The 18,559-nt window shown below is 50.1% G+C and overlaps 1 protein-coding gene across 1 annotated transcript in view; it reads right to left on the reverse strand.

The window, feature by feature from the left end:
- Positions 1-18,559, reverse strand: part of MGA (MAX dimerization protein MGA) — a 734,728-nt gene that overhangs the window by 568,480 nt on the left and 147,689 nt on the right. The window contains exon 6 of the mRNA XM_086937233.1: positions 9,456-9,572. Coding sequence (XP_086793359.1) covers positions 9,456-9,572 — 117 coding nt within the window. The remainder of the gene's footprint in view (positions 1-9,455; positions 9,573-18,559) is intronic.

Consider the following 18,559-nt stretch of genomic DNA (forward strand, 5'->3'; position numbering starts at 1 on the left):
CAGTAAATGACAAATCGCTTCCATTTGGCCGCATAGCATGCCCTAGTTGTAGGTCGTATCGCCTCCTTGATGATGTGCATACAGTCAGGGGGCAAGTTGAGGTAGCCAAACTATGACCTCAGGAGCCATATTGCAAGGCTCAACTGTTGCGGATCTGGGTGCTGAATGCCTCCATGGCTCTGAGTGAGGAGACTGGGCGTGAGGCGCAGTCGTTTGGTGAGGCACCACTGAAAGTTCTAGGAGCGTGGTGTACCAGGCCTGCCTTGCCCACGTTGCAGCAACCAGGATGAGCGTCAGAGTGCGGTCACAGTTTGCGTGCCACTAGCGGTATGAGCGGTGCTGGAGGAAAAGCGTACGCAAATCTGCCTGACCAGTTCATCCATATCGCATTGCCCTGAGACTGCGGGTGTGGGAACCTGGCGGCGAAGGCTTGGCATTTTGCGTTTTCCTTTGTGGCGAATAGTTCTATCTCTGGATGACCCCACTGCTGGAAATCTGGTTAGAGCACCGAGGGGTGTATCTCCCACTGGTGCATCTGATGACTGTGCCTGCTGAGCAGGTCCGCCATCTGGTTGTCCTTGCCTGGGAGATGTTCCGCCATGAGGAACATGTTTCTTTGAATGGCCCACTTCCACATGCTCTGGGCTAGATGAGACAATTGTGGAGAGTGTGTGCCTCCCTGCTTCTGGATGTAATACATGGCAGTCATGTTGTCCGTCCGGATCAGCACTACTTTGTTGCACAAATGCAATTTGAACGCCTTCATCGCCATGAAGATTGCCATCAGCTCCAAAAGGTCGATATGCATCTTTTGCTGCTGCGTCGTCCATAGTCCCCGCACTGTATAATGGAGGACATGCGCTCCCCAGCCCTGGAGAGATGCGTCCGTCATCAGCACTATTTGTGGCACAGGCTCCAGGAACGGTCGTACCCTGCAAAGGTTTTGTGTGTTCCACCAATGCAGAGAGTTGTATGCACGACCGGTCACCAACACTAGGTCTTTCAGATGTCCATGAGCCTGGTTCCACTGTTGTGCCAAGCACTCCTGAAGCGGACGCATGTGTAGCCTCGCGTGTGGGACTATGAAGATGCAGGAGGCCATCATACCTATCAGCTGCATAAATACCTGCGCTGGGAGTGAGCGTTGGGGCCTGAATTTCTGAATTAGCAATTGCATGCTGTTGACTCTGGCAGAGTTTGGTTGCGCTGTTGCTGTCAGAGTGTTTATTGTCGCACCTAGGTACTGTTGCACATGTGCGGGTTGAAGGTGCGATTTTGGGTAATTCAGTGAAAATCCTAGACTTTGTAGGAGGTTAATCGTGCGGGACATGAAGCTGGCACATTGCTGGGCTGACTTTGCTTGGATAAGCCAGTCGTCCAGATAAGGATAGACATGGATGTGTTGTCTTCGAAGGTGCGCAGCCACTGTCGCTAAGCACTTGGTGAACACCCTGGGGGCAGTAGTGACCCCGAAAGGCAGGACCTTGAACTGGTAATGCTGGTTGTTGACTGTGAACATGAGATATTTCCTGTGTCCTGGGTGAATGGGAATGTGGAAATATGCATCTTTTAGGTCTAGGGTTGCTAGGAAGTCCCCCTGACTGAGCAATGGTAGAACCTGCTGTAAAGTCAGCATGTGAAAATGTTCTGACAAGATGTACTGGTTCAGGGGTCTGAGGTGTAGAATGGGCCGGAGAGACCCGTCCTTCTTTGGGATTAAGAAGTACATTGAGTACACCCCTGTACCCTGCTGTTCTAAAGGCACGAGTTCTATGGCCCCTTTTTGCAGCATGCAGATTACTTCTTGCTGCAATAAGTGCATGTGCTCTGCGGACATAGGACGGTGCCTTGGGGGTATGTGGGGTGGGGTGGAGGTTAGTTCCAGACAATAGCCGTACAGGATAAGTTGCCTCACCCACCTGTCTGTGGTAATGCCTTCCCAGACCGGCAGGAACTGCTGAAGTCTTCTCCCGACCGGCGTTATATGGTCTGGGGCAGTGACAAGACGTCACTGTTTATTGGTTGGCGGAGGATCTGGCATTATTATTTCCACGTCCTCTGCCCTTGGTGCTGTTCCCACAATATCCTCCCCTGTTGTTCTTGTTGTAGGTGGCCTGCGTGCTCCCCTTGTTGTATTGGGCTTGCTGTGATGCTTGACCTCTAGAGGCTCCCCTGTTACCGGAGCGACGAAAGGAACCGCCCCTGAACTGTGCATTTCCACGTCATGGTTATTGGCTGCCCTTTCAATCATTGCGTTAAACGCCGCCGTATCTTCAGTAGGCGAGGTTTTGACAGTGTAGGACTGAGTGTCAGGCGAGGTGTGTGGCTCATCAGGGTCAACAGGGTCAGTCCAGGGTTGAGGTTCCTCCTGATCTGTTTCAGCAGGATAAGTAAATTCATCCTCATTGTACCCCTCCCCCACATCCTCATTGGTGTGTGTGGGAGAATAGGCATAGTCTTGTGCATAGGACTCCACAGGTTTAAAAAGAACAGAACAGGTGAGGTGGCAGAGTCCCTTTTTCTTTTGAGGATTTTGTATGACTCTAAAGGATGTTCTGGGGCGATCTTCCGTTTGTGAATGGTGAGTCTGCCAGAATCAGAGTCGATGAACAGCTTTGACTGATTGTCATAGAAGGGTGCCTGGAACACCACATCCTCCTGAATGGACCAAGACCTTGAAACTACCGACACCTTTTTGGACGTCTCGGTGCTCTTCTGTGGCTCGAACGCTTTGGGTCGAGCGGTTGGGGGCAGTCCGTATTTAATTGGTGGCGTAAGCATTGGAGACAAACCGACCTTAATCGAGGGTGGCACGGTCTTCGATCCGACCGACTTCGTCTGATCACTAGTTTGCTTGCGGCCTTGCGTCGACTCGAGCTCCCGGTGCGCAGCAGGTACGCTCTTCTGCTTCGACGCGACATGCTCTTTCGGGTTGACTTTGCTCGTCGACTCGAGGGCCTTGCCCACTATTGGCTTGGAGGCTGGAAGCTTCGGATCGAGAGTCTTCTTAGCCTTGAGTCATTTGCAAGTGTCGCCATCTTTGGACGTCAACGGCGTCAGTGCGACGTGCTTGACCGTAGAGGCAGGCTTTGGCGCGCCGGTCTTCGGGCCGACGCCCCGCTGTGACCTCGAAGGGTCGACAAAACTCTTCGATTTGATTGGAGCCGACGAATCCGAGGCCGTCGATCCGAGGACTGTCTTTAGCAGTTTTGGTTTCGATTTAGCATCTGTCGGTTTCGGTTTCGATTTCACCGCTGATTGTGGTTGATCGACCGATGGCTCCATAGAAATATTCTTAGCCGGGCCTTGACGCGGGGCTATAGAATGTGGAGTAAGATCTTGGCTAAGGCCTTGCGGCGATGCCTCAACCTGAACCTTAGAAAATACAGTGTCAGTATTGGGCCCGCGACTGCGGGTGGGCCTTGCTCATCACTCGAGTCGTCATCGACGGCTCCAATGGCTTCTGCATCGTCTCCTACCTCGACGACGACTTCCTCATGGACGTAGTCTTCTTCTTCGTCCACATCATAGTTAGTCGTGCTCCGACGCAGGGTCCGACTGTTGGTCAGGATCCTCTTCATCGACGCCCTCGTCGTCATCAGCCTCGAAGATGTTCTCCAGGTCGGGTGCCGTTTTCTGCTCCGACTGTCTTGCAGCGCGTCGAAGCCGAAGTGTCTTCTTTGACCGGAACTTGCAGCAGGCCATGCATCTGGCCTCGTCGTGGTCCGGGGACAGACATTTATTGCACACTGGGTTCACATTCTGCACGTAAGATCCCGGCAGGTCCAGGTGGCAGAATACGGCTGTGTCTCTTCGCTCTGCATTTTGTTCCTCATCCCAAACCCATTCCCTCTTGGAATATTTGCCAGCGCAACTGTTTCTATTTTCAGTGGAACTGAGGAATATTCAGAGAAGGTTGGGGCACTGTCATCGCCCTGCTGACGAACTGGTTTTGAGATGGGTGGTGAGAACACCATAACAGAAAGTCAAGCCACAAAAATTAACATCGGCCTGGGCAATGGATACCACACGCGATGTACTAAGGTCTGTAGGTCAGGATTCAGACCCTCCCACAATGCAGGATTTGACACAAATCCTCTAAGAATTACAGCAAGAAGATGTTTCCTTAAAACCAGAAAATAATATGTTAAAAAACGACTTATAGCTTTATAAGCCGCATTGGAATCCTTGGGAAGATGTCATGCCTAAATTTAAACCAGTGGTTCAACCTCCATGTTTTCATTTTACCACAACTTCTACAGAAACATCAGTAGTTCAACCTGTGAACGTCTGTTACCACCCCCACGCCAGTTCTTTGGCCCCTCCGGAAAGTTTCTTTGGAGATTATGCAAAATACAATATATTCATGAATCAGTGTCAGTTGCACTTTCTTTATCATCCAGCTCCTTTTCCCTCCGACGCGGCAAAGGTAGCTTTTGATTTGCCTTATTAAGTGGTATAGCCGCAACTTGGTCTATCCAGTTTGTTGAGCAAGACGATCCGTTGCTTCCTGATTTTACTCGTTTTAAGGAAGCAATGCGAACGCTGTTTGCTAAACACCAGTTAATTCAAGCTAGTGATAATTAGCTTTTGAATTTGCGCCAGGGTAATAAGGATTTATTAACATACATTACGTCCTTCAATCGTCTCATTGCCGAGACTGTGAATGGCCAAATTATTTAATATTGTCCTTGTTTTACCGGGGTCGTCGAAACAACCTTAACGATATACTTGCGCAGATTGTTGACCTACCTACTGATTGTTCTGACTTTATCGATCTAGCTGTTCGTTTAAACCACCGTTTAGGGGAATGAAAGGGTGAAAGGAGTCGTACTGACAAAACCAACAATTATTAATAGTTAATGGGTGGGACTTTGCTCCTCAACAGGCGCAGTCACTTTGAGTAGATAATGCCTGGCAAAACAAGCTACTCTGCAGCGCTTTAGATATGGGGTGGATCTCTATAATACCGACACACAACAATACTGCAATTAAGCTACAGCAGATCACCCAAAAAATTGGAATGTAAAAATGCGCTCACTTAAGAGAACACGTTGTGTGCATGCAATATGGCTGTCAGGCATCAATAAATGGGATATGACTGGAATGTCGAGCCTTACATATGCAGGAGAACATACCTCGCTGAAATCCTTTTAACAACTTCAGCAAATCTGAGCTAGTCAATTCTGAGCTTCTCAGAGATCTACACTTTAGACAAGCTTTAGCAGTGAATATAGTGGATGGCACAGTTATGCCCAATGCTTTCTCTGGTGGTGCGCTATGATGCAGCCAGGAGATGTAAGAGGGCTGAGACTAACCACTGATGAAAGAAGTTCTTTTTAGGACCGGTGACTGTTCGCAAGGTGAGAGGGTGTCCCAAAAAGTTTGAAAAAGTGTGTGGACTCTGGTGCTATCAAAGGTAGAAAATGGCTCCTTCTTCCTCTTTCACCTTATCTTTGCTTTTATGACTTGACTAGTCACCCCTTAAAACTTTTTTCTGCTACCAAAAGGGACAATTATCAGTGCTCCATGCTACCTAATATTGCTGGGGTCAAAATGCGGTGGTTAGAATACTTTGCTTGATGCTCTTGAACTGCTCATATTTAATGTTGGATCACTAAGGTATCTTTTGTTTTCATGTGGGTTTAAAGGAAATCAATTAAAACATCCGGACTTCGAACATTCAAGGCAACATTACCCTGGCTATTGTTCCATGAAAGTTTTCCCATTTCAGAAAGGCAACATAATGTTTAGCAAACGGTTTAAAAAGTGAACATATCTTCACATTTGAAATTTTATCTTCAGGCTAATATCGATTTTGATGTTGGGTTTGCACCAATATACAGCCGTGGATGTTTTAAAAAAAAGACATAGTGCATACGGGTGCACAAAGAGACCAAAAAGTTGCATGTGCTTAAGTAACCAAATGCTTTAAAAAAACAATCTGTGGCACAGTAGTGTGCAAACATCCCACCAGCAGTGAAAGGGTTAAAGGCAAATTCAGTGAATGAAGTCTAAACTCAAGACGACGTTATCAAACAAAGCAATATTCTAGAATGCTTACTGTTTGAGATTCCTGTTGATGCAGGACTGGGAAAACAGAATGCATTTTTTCCTCTTTAATGGATAGCCCCTTTAAAGGGCAAACAGTATCTGACTAAAGCTTTACAAAAATTCAAATGATAACTTTCTAAGAATGCTTACACATTAAACACTCTAAACACATTCCAAATCACCTGGAAACATGATAAAGTACCAATCTGGCCCCTTCTCCATAAGAATATATTGGATGATCATAGATGCCTCCCAGATTCCACCAGTCCCTCCCAGATCCAACACCAGCCATTAGCGGGCTGTTTGTGTGGAGGGAGTTGTGAGTGGCGAATACCCACTTCCGGTGTGCCATGCTCCTCTGCCATTTTGGGTGAGGAGACGGTCTCGTCTTGTAAAAACTTGGCACCAACCCCAGTGAAAAGGGGCTGATGGTGCGGAAGCACGCAGTGGGCACGCCAAAGCAAAGCCAGTCTACGCCCGTCCGTCGCCAGACATGCTGCCCCGTTCACTAGAGATAGGCTAACCTACGCCCAGAAAATCTTTTAAAAATTGGGAATTCAGGGAGCAGCTGCAGACAGTCCTGTGGGGACGTTATTGAGAGCCCTTTTTTTGTCTACAGTGTGGCTTCAATGCTGCACCAACCCCATAACCATGCTGCCACCTCCCCCGATTCAGGAAGCATATTAGCATTTTTAATCTGAATTGTTGCTCCTTAGGCAAACACTACGCTGATGTCCATGAACTATTAGAGGACGCCTCTCCGGACATCCTCTTCCTTATCGAAGTGCCTCGCTGATGCCATGATAGTCGAGCCAGGCCTAGCGCTCCCTGTAGGCTATTTATTCTTTCGTATTACAGGTAGTATCCGGATGCGAATGCGCACACTTTAAGATTACACTGAGCGCTAACTATACGATGTCAGGGCTCCTAGTATACCGGCCCCCTGGGCCATCGACAGACTTTAAGGAAGCTCTCGCGGAGACGGTCAGCGAGTTGGCGGTTAACACCGCTAACTTAACCATCACAGGGGATCTGAACCTTCATCTGGACAGTCAGGATGACACTGATGTGGCTAATTTTGCAGCTGACCTTGCGGCATGCCAGCTAGTGCAACTGGTTCCGGATCCGAATCATATTGCCGGCCACCTGCTAGACCCAGTTTTCACGAACATAACCTCGCTTACAATGCACGCGCCCATCCCCATGAGATGTTGTAAAAGTCTCACATTTAAATAAAGCTGGTACAGATTGAGGTAGAAATTGAGTAAGTATTGTAGAGGAAATAAGATCTCATCCATCCAGTTCAATCAGTCAGGTGCAACTGGCTGTCTCTCCACACCGCAGTATTCTATCACCATGAAGCTACTTCAAGAAACAACAGGTTCTCCAGCAATTAATCTTTAAAGGAGAAATACTACTATGTACAAGATAAATAAATAAATATACACATTACTACACATCTTCCTCCCACAAATATGAAAGAAAGACACAACATTTACAAAAGATTATTCTCTAACATAGTCATTGAATTTTGCTGGAAGTTTTAGAATCCTTTTACTTTTTTCTCTCAAAGGACTTGAAAGACACTTGTCGCCAGACTTGACAGAGGCTTTGTCCAACATCATTGTTTACTAATGGATTATTAACAACAACAACCCTGTTAAGATTCCAAATCCTAGAATCTTCAGTTTTAATTGAATTTGTAAGAACTTTTTTTACTTTATGCACTTTTTAGATAACTCAGAAGACTTCCGTCCAAATGGTGCCCTAATCATTACTAAGTCTCCTAAATTTGTTTGTGTTTTCTAAACAGCTTTCCTTTTGTCAAATCTTAACTTACAATCAAGAACTTTGTCAGCCTCTTTTCTCCTCCATGACCCAAGAGAAGAATAATCTTTTGTAAATGTTGTGTCTTTCTTTCATATTTGTGGTAGGAAGATAATGGAGACATATGTCAACTCCCTCCTGTCAGACTTTGACCATGAATAACAGGCTGGACAGCTCCCAGAATGGCTGATGACCAGGTCACAGCACGGAGTCCGCTCTCCTGGCTGTGACAGAACATCTCTGGTCAGCACTGGATGCTGGTTGAACGTCGGCACGGATTCTATTGGATCCAGGTGCCGCGATTGACACAGTGTCCCATGCCATACTGCTGCGACTCCTGGAGGGGGGTGGGAATTATTGGTCCGGCCCTGGAGTGGCTTGTCTCATTCCTTCATGAGAGGTCTTTCGTGGTAACAATCTCCCTGCATGCCTCAGGCGAACACCCCATGAAATGGTTCCTCCCTCAGCCCCCTGTTATTTAATCTTTACGTCCAACCCCTGGCTGCAGTAGCCAAGAGCAGAAGACTGACCATGGTCTCCTACGCAGACGATACACACTTGGTGGTGGTGCTCTCGAACGACGCAGAGCGGGACGCCCTTCAGTTTCAGGGTGACCTAGCAGCAGTCGCCAAGTGGATGACCACCAACTGTCTCCAGCTGAATGCCAGCAAATCGGAGGTATTGCTGGTGGGGAAGGACCATGGTCAGTAGAGTGAACTCTGGGTGGCCCGCTAGCCTTGGTAGTGCTGCCCCTCCCCCACTAAGCAGGTTGTGAGAAATATGAGGTGTGGCTGGACTCGTCCCTCAACTTCTGAGTTCAAACCAAAAAGGTGGCAGGGACCTGCTTCGGACTACCATGGGGGCTAAGAGCCCCAATGGGTTTCTTTGATGCACCCACACGACAGGTCATCATTCAGGGGTCTGCAATGTCAAGACTGGACTAGGCCTGCTCTCAGTATCTGGGTCCAATAAGGCTGAAATTCTGAGGCTACAAAGGGCATAGAACGCGGCAGTTCTTGCCCGGTGTCTGACGCCATTTGTCGTCTTCACTGGTTGCCCGTGGCCAGGCAAATTAAATTCAAGGCTCTATGCATCTCTTTCAAAGCCCTGAAATTGACCACCCCTATTATCCTGGCCAAGCTCCTCTCGCCATATGTTCCCTTATGACATCTACACACACCCGGTCAACACCTGCTGGTGGGTCCCCCGGACACTGAGAGTCTGTGCTGGAAGCCGCTCCTTTCGTAGTGGGGCGGCCCTCCTCTGGACCGCACTTCCTGCTCACATCCGTGGCCTTAACTACCTAGAATTCAGAAAGGCCATTAAAACGCAACTTTTCCCTGCACCATAGTCCTATTATCTGTTCCACCCGCACACGTCAGTTGCTCTGCTGTCAGAGCCGGGACCCCCCTTTGCTGGGACAGCTGTTGCGCTTTACAAGTTATGGTACATAACATAACATGCTCACACTGCTTGTGTGCGTCATGACATGTAAATACAAGTTTACATCATTTCTTCACAACTCTATTTTTAACAAGAAAAGGCATTGCCAGCAGCATTAACTATAAACTTACCCAGTACACTGTCATCCTCTAGGCCGGAAGTGCAGAAGTAGGAAAGAGGCAGCTGCACACCCAAGTACCGCAAGTCAATGCTCATGGTTGGGTCTACAACACCCAATTTTAACCCCACTAAAAAGAGAAAAGAAGCCAGAAATTAGAATTACATTTTGATAAAATGACAGACACTTTTCCCTCCCGACTATCTCAGTTCTGTTCAAAGTTAGAACTCCAACAAAATCAAGTCTATTACAGACCCCTAAGCTCAGATGCGGAATACCTGGAATCTTTCTACTCCTACTTAAAGTCTTAAAAAGGTTAGTGTCTGTATGGGGCGGTGTACTCAAGGTTCGCCCAGCGCGGTCATTGGAGTCGTCTTCGACAGCTACGATATCTTGATCGTATTCTTCTAAATCGACAATTTGTTCTTCATCGTCGATATAATTTTCAGAGTCGTGCTCAGAGTATTGATCCTCCTCTCGATCGGAGTCTCCGGCGTCAACTAGTTCTTCCTCTTCGTCGAAGATATTCTTGGGCTCGGGTGCCGACCTCTGCATTTCTTGCCTTGCCGCCTTGGAGATAAACATTTGTTGCACACGGGATGCTTATCTGTGTGCGGGAACTTCGAGTTGCACTGCGGGCAGTATTTGAATGGACTTCACTCCATCGACCGTCGGTCCACGTGGCGTCGAGAAGACCTAACGGCCCGATTCGACGACCGGAGTGCAAGCAAATGGTGAAGAAGGTTATCGGTACAGATCGAGAACAATACCGATGAAGCCGAAGGGCTTTTGGCCTTTAGAAAAGTTTGTCTTTATTCCGAACTTGGAGTGCTAAAAAGTATATCCGAACCCAATGGCGGAAAAAAAACAATCTGAGGATGGAGAGGATGTCCATGCGCACTGTAGTCCGAGGGAGGAGCCACCTATCTCGTGATACTTCGAAGACTCTTCCAGGACAACAATGTGCAATCATCCGGACCCAACACTAGGTGGCGATTTATGCACAGATATGAATTCAGCAGCCCACATGCCTCGAACACATGGTTATCTCCCGCTTGGTCATGCCTCGGTTGGACACTAATCTTTAAGCGCCAGGACACCCATTGGGCAACAGTGCGCTCTATAAATGGCAATAACATTAACATGAACGACCTTCAGTGTCCCTCCTCGGGATGCTCTAGGCATAATAGCTGCTAACATCAAATCGGGTACCCCTACAGATCCTGCATCACCCAAAGTATTGAGAGGTAGCGTGGATATCCTAGAGCCCTACATCAGACACCTATTAGAGCTATCATTTAGCTCGGGAAAGGTGCTGAAAAATTGGAAGGCAGTGGTGCCTCCCTTGAAAAAAAGCCTAAATGTTAGCATGGAGCAATTAGACAACCAGCGCCCTATCTTGCTGCTACCTTACTTCGGTAAGATCGCGGAGAAGGTTGTTAATATTCAGCTGACTTCCCATAATGACGCTCATAAGCTGCTCCATCCCACCCAATCAAGCTTCCGTGCACTCCATTCGACACAGTCAGCGCAGCTCCTGTCTACAGAGACCTTACGGAAATTTGTAGACGAGGGTCAGACGGCGGCACGGATTCTGCTGGATTTAAGTGCCGTATTTGACACTGTAGCGCATCACACGTTGCTGCAATGTCTAAAAAGGGGAGGAGTGGCTGGTAAAACGTGGGAATGGCTTGAGTCCTTTCTGCAAGACCGCAGCTTTCCAGTGGCACAGGGACCATATCGGTCCAAAGACAGCCTGAAACAGGGGTTGCCACGGAGGGCGTGGCCACGAGCTGAGCATGGCGGACGTGATCTAAGCTAGCTCCGTCATATGCCCTAATATTTTGCTAATTATCCTGCGATCCCGTTTCCCACGGGAGATCCACCTTAGCCCCACGACTACTAGAAGTGCGGAGGTCAGGTGGAACCAAGCTACACGTTACAAGCTGCTCCCGAGCGGTGTGGAGAGCAGACGGAACCGGAGAGGCCTCGTAGCACGCTGTGACCCGCAGCCTGAGGCAGGGGGCGGAGACGGGCTGTGTGCGACTTGATTGAGGGATACCTGTCGGAGGCCTGGAGGGACGTGCGGAGTACCGCTACAGGAGAGACGCGAGCTGAGGCTATACCCGGTGGCACGACTTGAAGAGCAGACATCGCCTGAGCGGGGGTGCGGCCGCAGTGAGTGTCAGAGCCGGGGGTATTATTGAGGGAGCACGAGCCCGGTGTAGGAAGACGTCGGTACCGCAGCGCAAGTGAGCAGTCCGTCATAGAGCGGAGGAAGGTGAAGGGCATTTTGTTAGAAGCCGACTGGAGACGGCTGAACCCGGGGTGCGAAACCTGCTGAACAGACCCGGAGGGGTGTACACCGTCACAAATGTGATTGGGATAGCGGGCGCCATTTTGACACTACAGAGGCGGCCGTCACTACCGCCGAGATCAGGAGGGTCTTCCCGGACACGCAGATAAGTGGAGCTCTGGGCCGGAGGAGGAGATATGAGCGCAGCATGAAAGCGCGGGGCATTGGACTGGCATAGCAGGGAGTGCTATACTGGATTGTGCATAGACTCTGGAGGCTGGGTGCGACTCTCCCACAACACCATATTCAGACAGGTGACTAGTGGTGGACTGCTGCCTACGCCCACTGTGGCCGACTGGAAGGAGGTATTTTGCATGGGACAGCCGCCTGAAGTGCGGAGAGGTGTGTGTCCCTGCCCCCCCCCCCACCCCCCGGCCATCGTGGGTGGGACAACATCCTGTGGGCGGTGGAGCCATTGTGGGCTGGATGGCTGACCCCTCCTTCCACCGCATGTCATCGGGTGGCCAGCGGGACGTATAACAGGACCCGGTGGTGTGGTTAGTGAAGGAGCAGTCGGTGTATACGAGTGGAATCCCACAGACTGATATCTGCCTATTTGCGGCCACGGACCGGAGGTCTTTGTGGCGACTAGTGCCAGTGGGTGATTGTCAATACCAACTACACCCTGCAGGAGCAGGTACTGCGTGTGCACGCGGGGCACCAGCAGCACCACATAAACGACACGAGCCATGGGGAGAAACAGGATCAAGATGCAAGAGTGGGGGGTGGACGCAGACCTTCAGTCCACGGGATCGGACGACCCACTGGCCTCCTCGAACAACGAAATTGTGCGGCCGACGGGAAAAGGCACGCAGGAGGCTAAACTAGACCTCATTCTAGCAGAAATCAAGGCCTCCAGGGAAGCGCTGGAGACTCGTATGGATACCATGGCGACGGGCCTGTCCCTCCTCAAAGCCGAACACAACACACTGGCCGAAAGGGTCACGGAGCACAAGATCGAACTTGATGACCTGATACCGCAGCAAACAGAACACTCCACGAAACTAGAAAACATGGAGCGGCAGCTTAAGACGCTCTGGGAGAGGATGGATGACGCGTAAGGGCGGGCGCGCCGCAATAACGTCAGAATATTGGGGGTTCCGGAAAGCAGCAAGGGGAGAAACCCCACACAATTCGTAGAAGACTGGCTGAAGAAGGTGGTGGGGCCCAAGGACCTTACTCCGTTATACAGTGTGGAGAGAGCGCACAGAATGCCATCGAAACCACCCAGGCCTGGAGCACCACCGCGACCACTAAAAGCACGCCTCTTACATTACAAAGACAGAGACTCAGTGCTGAGAGAGGCGAGAGAAAAAGCTCCACTGAAATTTGAGGACAAGACCATATCTATTCATCCGGATTTCACCCTGGTGGTGCAGAAAGTCAGATCGACGTTCCTGGGTGTGAAGCGCAAACTGCGGGACAGTAATCTAAAATACGCACCGCTATTACCAGCCAGACTCAAAATAATATACGGCAACAAATCCTACTTCTTTGAATCCCCAGAGGAGGCGGCGGAGAGGATGGAGGTGGTGCTGACGCCGTTGCACACGCAGGATCCAATGGCGAAGACCAAGATGCGGGACCGTCGCGTCGGGAAGAGCCACAGCATAGCACGAGAGAAGACCACACAGAAGGGCCTGGTGAGAAAGGTGGAAAGACGCCGGCCAGAAAACGGGAGACGTCGGAAATGACTTTGCTGACAGAGGATGCGTTGGCAGCACATGATGCCAGGGACGGATCGGACGTGGGCAGCAATTCGGGCTCCCGTACGGAAATGTCAGGCTCTGTCACTAGTTTGCAGCTATTTCCCAAAATTACTGCCCAAATGGCGAATGAATACTGATAGTAGCTGTTGAAGACACCGATTGGTAATGTATGAGATTTGCCTGTGAGAGAGGGTGGGCTAGCAGGGAATAGATAACATATTAGTTTAGGGCACAATGCAGTAACACCAACAGGTACCTAGAGAGTGCGAGTGGGTACCACCCCCCCAGAGCGCAGGCACGAGTCAGTTTAACTGTTGCCCATGTTGGGCAAGGATGTTTGGACCCCGGGTAGTTTCACACGGGGACCTTAAGGTTAGAGAGTTACATGTTTTAAGGGCACTTAGGACACCACACTTTATGTGCAGTACACGGATGGAACGGGTTCTGACGGATGTAACTGCCACACGCCACCATGGAGACTCCTAACACATATAAAGTATGCACCTGGAATGTGCGTGGCATGGGGTCGATTCACAAGAGGCATAGAATTTCGGCACAACTGAATCGGAGGCAGGCAACAATAGCATACCTTCAGGAAACTCATCTTAATAGTGCAGAGAGTGCAAAACTGCTTAAAAAGTGGAAGGGGCAATTATTTGCCACCACTTATTCCGCGTTTTTGAGAGGGGTGGCTATATGGCTCAAAAACTCTGTCCCCTTTAAGTTGGTGGAGAAAAAAGTGGATCAGGAAGGTAGATATGTGTTTATACGTGGGATGTTAGATGGCTCCCTTATTGTACTCGGCAGTGTATACGCGCCGAACACAGGTCAGTCGGACTTTCTTGCCACAATTAGCAGGGTGCTGGCGGAATGGTCGGAAAATGATTGGATAATAGGCGGGGATTACAATGCAGTCTTAGACATATCCCTTGACAGGTCTCATCCGCCACTGCAGGCCACCGAGAGTAGGAGACAGGCTGACTCGCTTACACAGTGGGCGGAAGGTTGGGATTTAGCCGGCATATGGATGACCACACACTTGCTACACAGGGAATATACTTTCTACTCCCCGCCACATAACCTGCACACTAGGATAGATCTCATTTTCTGTTCTAGAAAATTGATGGGGTCAGTGGTGACTGCTGAACATATGGGTAAGACGTTTTCTGATCATAACCCGGTGGAAATCACTATGCAATGGGGTAGGATCCCGACTCCTATACCAACTTGGCGCTTAACGCCAGACCTGCTGGAGGATACCGTCTTCCGGTCTGCCCTAGCAGACGCTGTATTGCACTATTTCACTACGAACGCTGATACGGCTAGCTCACGACAGATCGAGTGGGACGCCTTTAAGATATCCATGAGGGGTGTAGCGATGAGCACGAAAGTGGGCTTGAGAGACACTATGCTGGAAAAGCTCCGGGAAGTAGAGGGACGGCTGGCAATGTTGGAAAGCGGGGCCGCGGGTACATACATACCATTCACGCCACTGCAAGAAGTGCACATACAACACGCTGAGTTGCTTGAAGAGCTGCGTTTACTGGACAATAGGGAATACACATGTAGGCAACACGCGCATGCGGAGAGATCGGGCCCTTTACTGGCACGCCTGGTGCGGAACTCTCCCGTGTATATGCCCATACTGGAAGTAACCGGCCAAGACGGGGTGCCGGTCACGACACAATTAGGTATAAACACTACTTTTAGGGACTATTACGACGCGCTATATGGCCAGCACCAGCAGTTGTCGGAGGAGGCATTTGAGGAGTTAATGGCCGACCTCGATTTGCCGCAGTTAACTGAGACTCAGGGGGGGACTTAGCGCGCCCTATTACGGTCGAGGAGATATGGCAGGCGATACACGCGCTGCCGAGGAATAAAACCCCCGGAACCGACGGCCTCCCGGCAGAGTTCTGCGGGGCCTATATAGACCTAATTGCACCGCGTTTACATGGCGTATACCAAGAAGCGCTGAAGTCTCATGGACTACCACAGTCGTCACTTCAGGCGTTGCTAGTTTCACTCCCGAAGCCTGGCAGGGACGGGCTTCAATTAGCTAACTACAGACCTCTGTCCTTACTAAATACGGATTACAAAATCCTAAGTAAGGTTCTGGCGGCGAGGCTGGCTCAATACATCCCGCACCTAATACACCCTAACCAATGCGGCTTCGTGCCCGGTTGAAGCACGGCGATGAACCTGCGGAGGATCAGCCAAATAATGCTCCACGAAAACGCGACCGAAGGGGCGGAAGGCTGTATTTCCTTGGACCTGAAACAGGCCTTTGATTCCCTCAGATGGGATTTTACGTTTACAGCATTCACTAAATTTGAGATACCACCTGAGTTTATAGCCTGGGTGAAGCTGTTAAACACCCGTCCAACGGCACGGGTTCGCACGAACAAGTGCATCTCAACACAATTAGAGGTAGCGAGGGGCACTAGACAGGGCTGTACGCTATCCCCCCTATTGTTCATCCTGGCTTTGGAACCCCTGTTGTGTAAGCTTCGGACCTCGGCGCAACACAGAGGTATACAGAGGGCGGCGGCGACATACGTGGTCTCGGCTTATGCGGATGACATAGTTCTCTATGTGGGTGATATGGGAGGCTGTCTTGACCCTATACCAGAAATATTTGAGGCCTTACGGGCATTATCGGGTCTCATGATTAACAACACTAAGTCGTATGGATATTATTTCAACGCCTCCGCGTAATCAACCCAGTTGCGCTCCCCCCCCACCATTCATTTCAGGTGGCGACGGTGACCTTTCGATACCTAGGGATACAAGTGTACAGAGGAGTGAAAGACATGCTCGACGGGAACCTGGGTAGAGCAATTGCTGCACTGAAGTCACAAGTGCAATTCTGGAGCACATTGCCGCTATCGGTGGCAGGGCGGGTGGCCATTCTAAAATGGTAGTGCTGCCCAGTCTTCTATATTTCTTCACAAACCTACCGTTTATGATCCCCGCGAGCACGTTCAGAACGCTCAACACTATACTTACGGAACTGATATGGGGGTCGGGTAGGCGGCGCATAAGTTTAGCTAAACTGCAACTGCTAACTGCGGAAGGAGGTATGGGGGTCCCAGATATGTTGGCATATGGTTATGCGTGTCAATTGCAATGGCTGGCCTACTGGCTAGCAGGCCACAACTTACACGAAATTGGCCTGACAGAGACCGACAGAGCGCCCGGCGTCATACACAACCTGTTGCTGTCGAGGGTGTGGATCCCCGGATCGACACCACCCCTGTAGGAGAGTAGGGTCTGCAATCCTATGGTCACCCTAGATTTTTGCTTTTTGCTTCACTGGTTTACGACTTTCCCTGGCTGTGGGCCAGCTAATCAGACCCACAGCCTAGCTGTTCTCTCTCTAAATTGACATCCATGTACTTTAGGTGCATTACCAATTGGTATTGGGTCACTCTTGTAAGTCCTTGTACAGTGTACCATAGGTACCCAGGGCATAAGTGAACCCAAGGCCTACCAGGGGCTGCAGCATGTATTATGCCACCCCTGGCTGGCCATCCAAATCTGACACAACTGGCTGATCAATCAGCTGGGGCAAGGTGGTGTAATCACCCTTTGCTTTAGATATAGTATACCTACATCTAAACCTAAAATGGGCACATATACTCCTATAAGTCACTCCTATGGCAGGCCTTAACAATCCTGGAGGCAGAGTGCGTGGAATTATGTGAGATAGTACTCTGGCATGAGCTGAGCCGGACTGCAGCTTTCGGAACTAAGTCCTTTAGCTGTTTCCATGATAACGCTATACCATATACTCTTAAGTGCATTATAATCCTCGCGGTTATTGCTAACTTTGGCATAGCATTATCAAAACATGTCGAGTAAGGTGTCGTACGAATTGGAATACTACCCCCTCGCCGATTCTGGCGACGGGGGTAGCATTCCACCCTTTTAGAGGGACACGACATGTATGTAACTGTGAACCCTGGTTAAAGTTAACTCGAGCATCAGCATCACAAAATGGATGCTGCCACCACAGACACAAGTCTGACCTCCTGCTGCTGGGAGTCCTTCCAGCGAGGGAGGCTTGGACAAAGGGTTTCCTGCCTTGGGAGGTGCTAGCACCACCCCAGACAGGATTTTGTGTATGAAGTAGGACAGGCCTGAAAGGAATGAGACATGCCTGGGGCACACAAGGTGTCCTGTGCATACTCTGGTTCAAACCAGTTGCTGGGGTACTCCAGCCCCAGCTCTGGCGCGAAACTGGACAAAGGATAGGGGGTGTAACCACCCCCCTTCCTGGTCCCACCCATAGGAGGGACCTAGTCGTAGTACAGCCCCCTTTAGCCGGATAAAGGTAGGAGCTGGTCCCATTCCAAATTAGATTATCCTGAACAACTTTACAAGAAGAAACTCTGGACTTCGACGTTCTGCTCCACAGAAGACTGAAGAAATTTCCTTTGTGGGCAAGGAGTGTCCACCCTGCACAAGCAGGCACCATCAGCGTCCAGCGGCTTCCTTTTGTCGTCTTCCTGCAAGGATCCAGACTTCAGAGCCCAACGAGACCCGGATTCCCAGACCTCTCCGACCTCTACCTACATCTGCAGCATAGCTGAGATCCGTGGGTGCGACGAGACACGTGGGACCGGCCATCTTGGAGAAACTGCACTTCGCTTCCAGCACGACTTCTGAGGTATCCTCGACGAAGTGCTTTGGGGATTGAGAAGCCCCAGCCCCGAGCAGCTCCTGCACAGAAGATCAGCCCTCCAGCATCCACGAGATCTGCGTGGGGCCCTTTTGCTTGATTGCTGCTCGACGCGTTGTCTGGTCACTTGCCGGCTGGCTGGTGGCCTCCTAGGCGAGGAACCTTGAAATCCACACCGCTGGTCTGGTTGCTCCAGACTGGCCCCTGCTTCCCTACAAAGGAGAAGCACCACGGACCCTCCTGGTCCGCACCAGACGCTGATTCCACTCACCGCGTGGGTTGCCTTTGCCAAGGCCTGTTGACGCCGAATCCGGATCCAACACCGCTGACAGCGAGAGCCAGGGTGGGACAGCTCCTGGTCCACATGG

This window comes from Lissotriton vulgaris, chromosome 9 (assembly GCF_964263255.1).
Source record: "Lissotriton vulgaris chromosome 9, aLisVul1.2, whole genome shotgun sequence".
NCBI classification, from domain to species: domain Eukaryota; kingdom Metazoa; phylum Chordata; class Amphibia; order Caudata; family Salamandridae; genus Lissotriton; species Lissotriton vulgaris.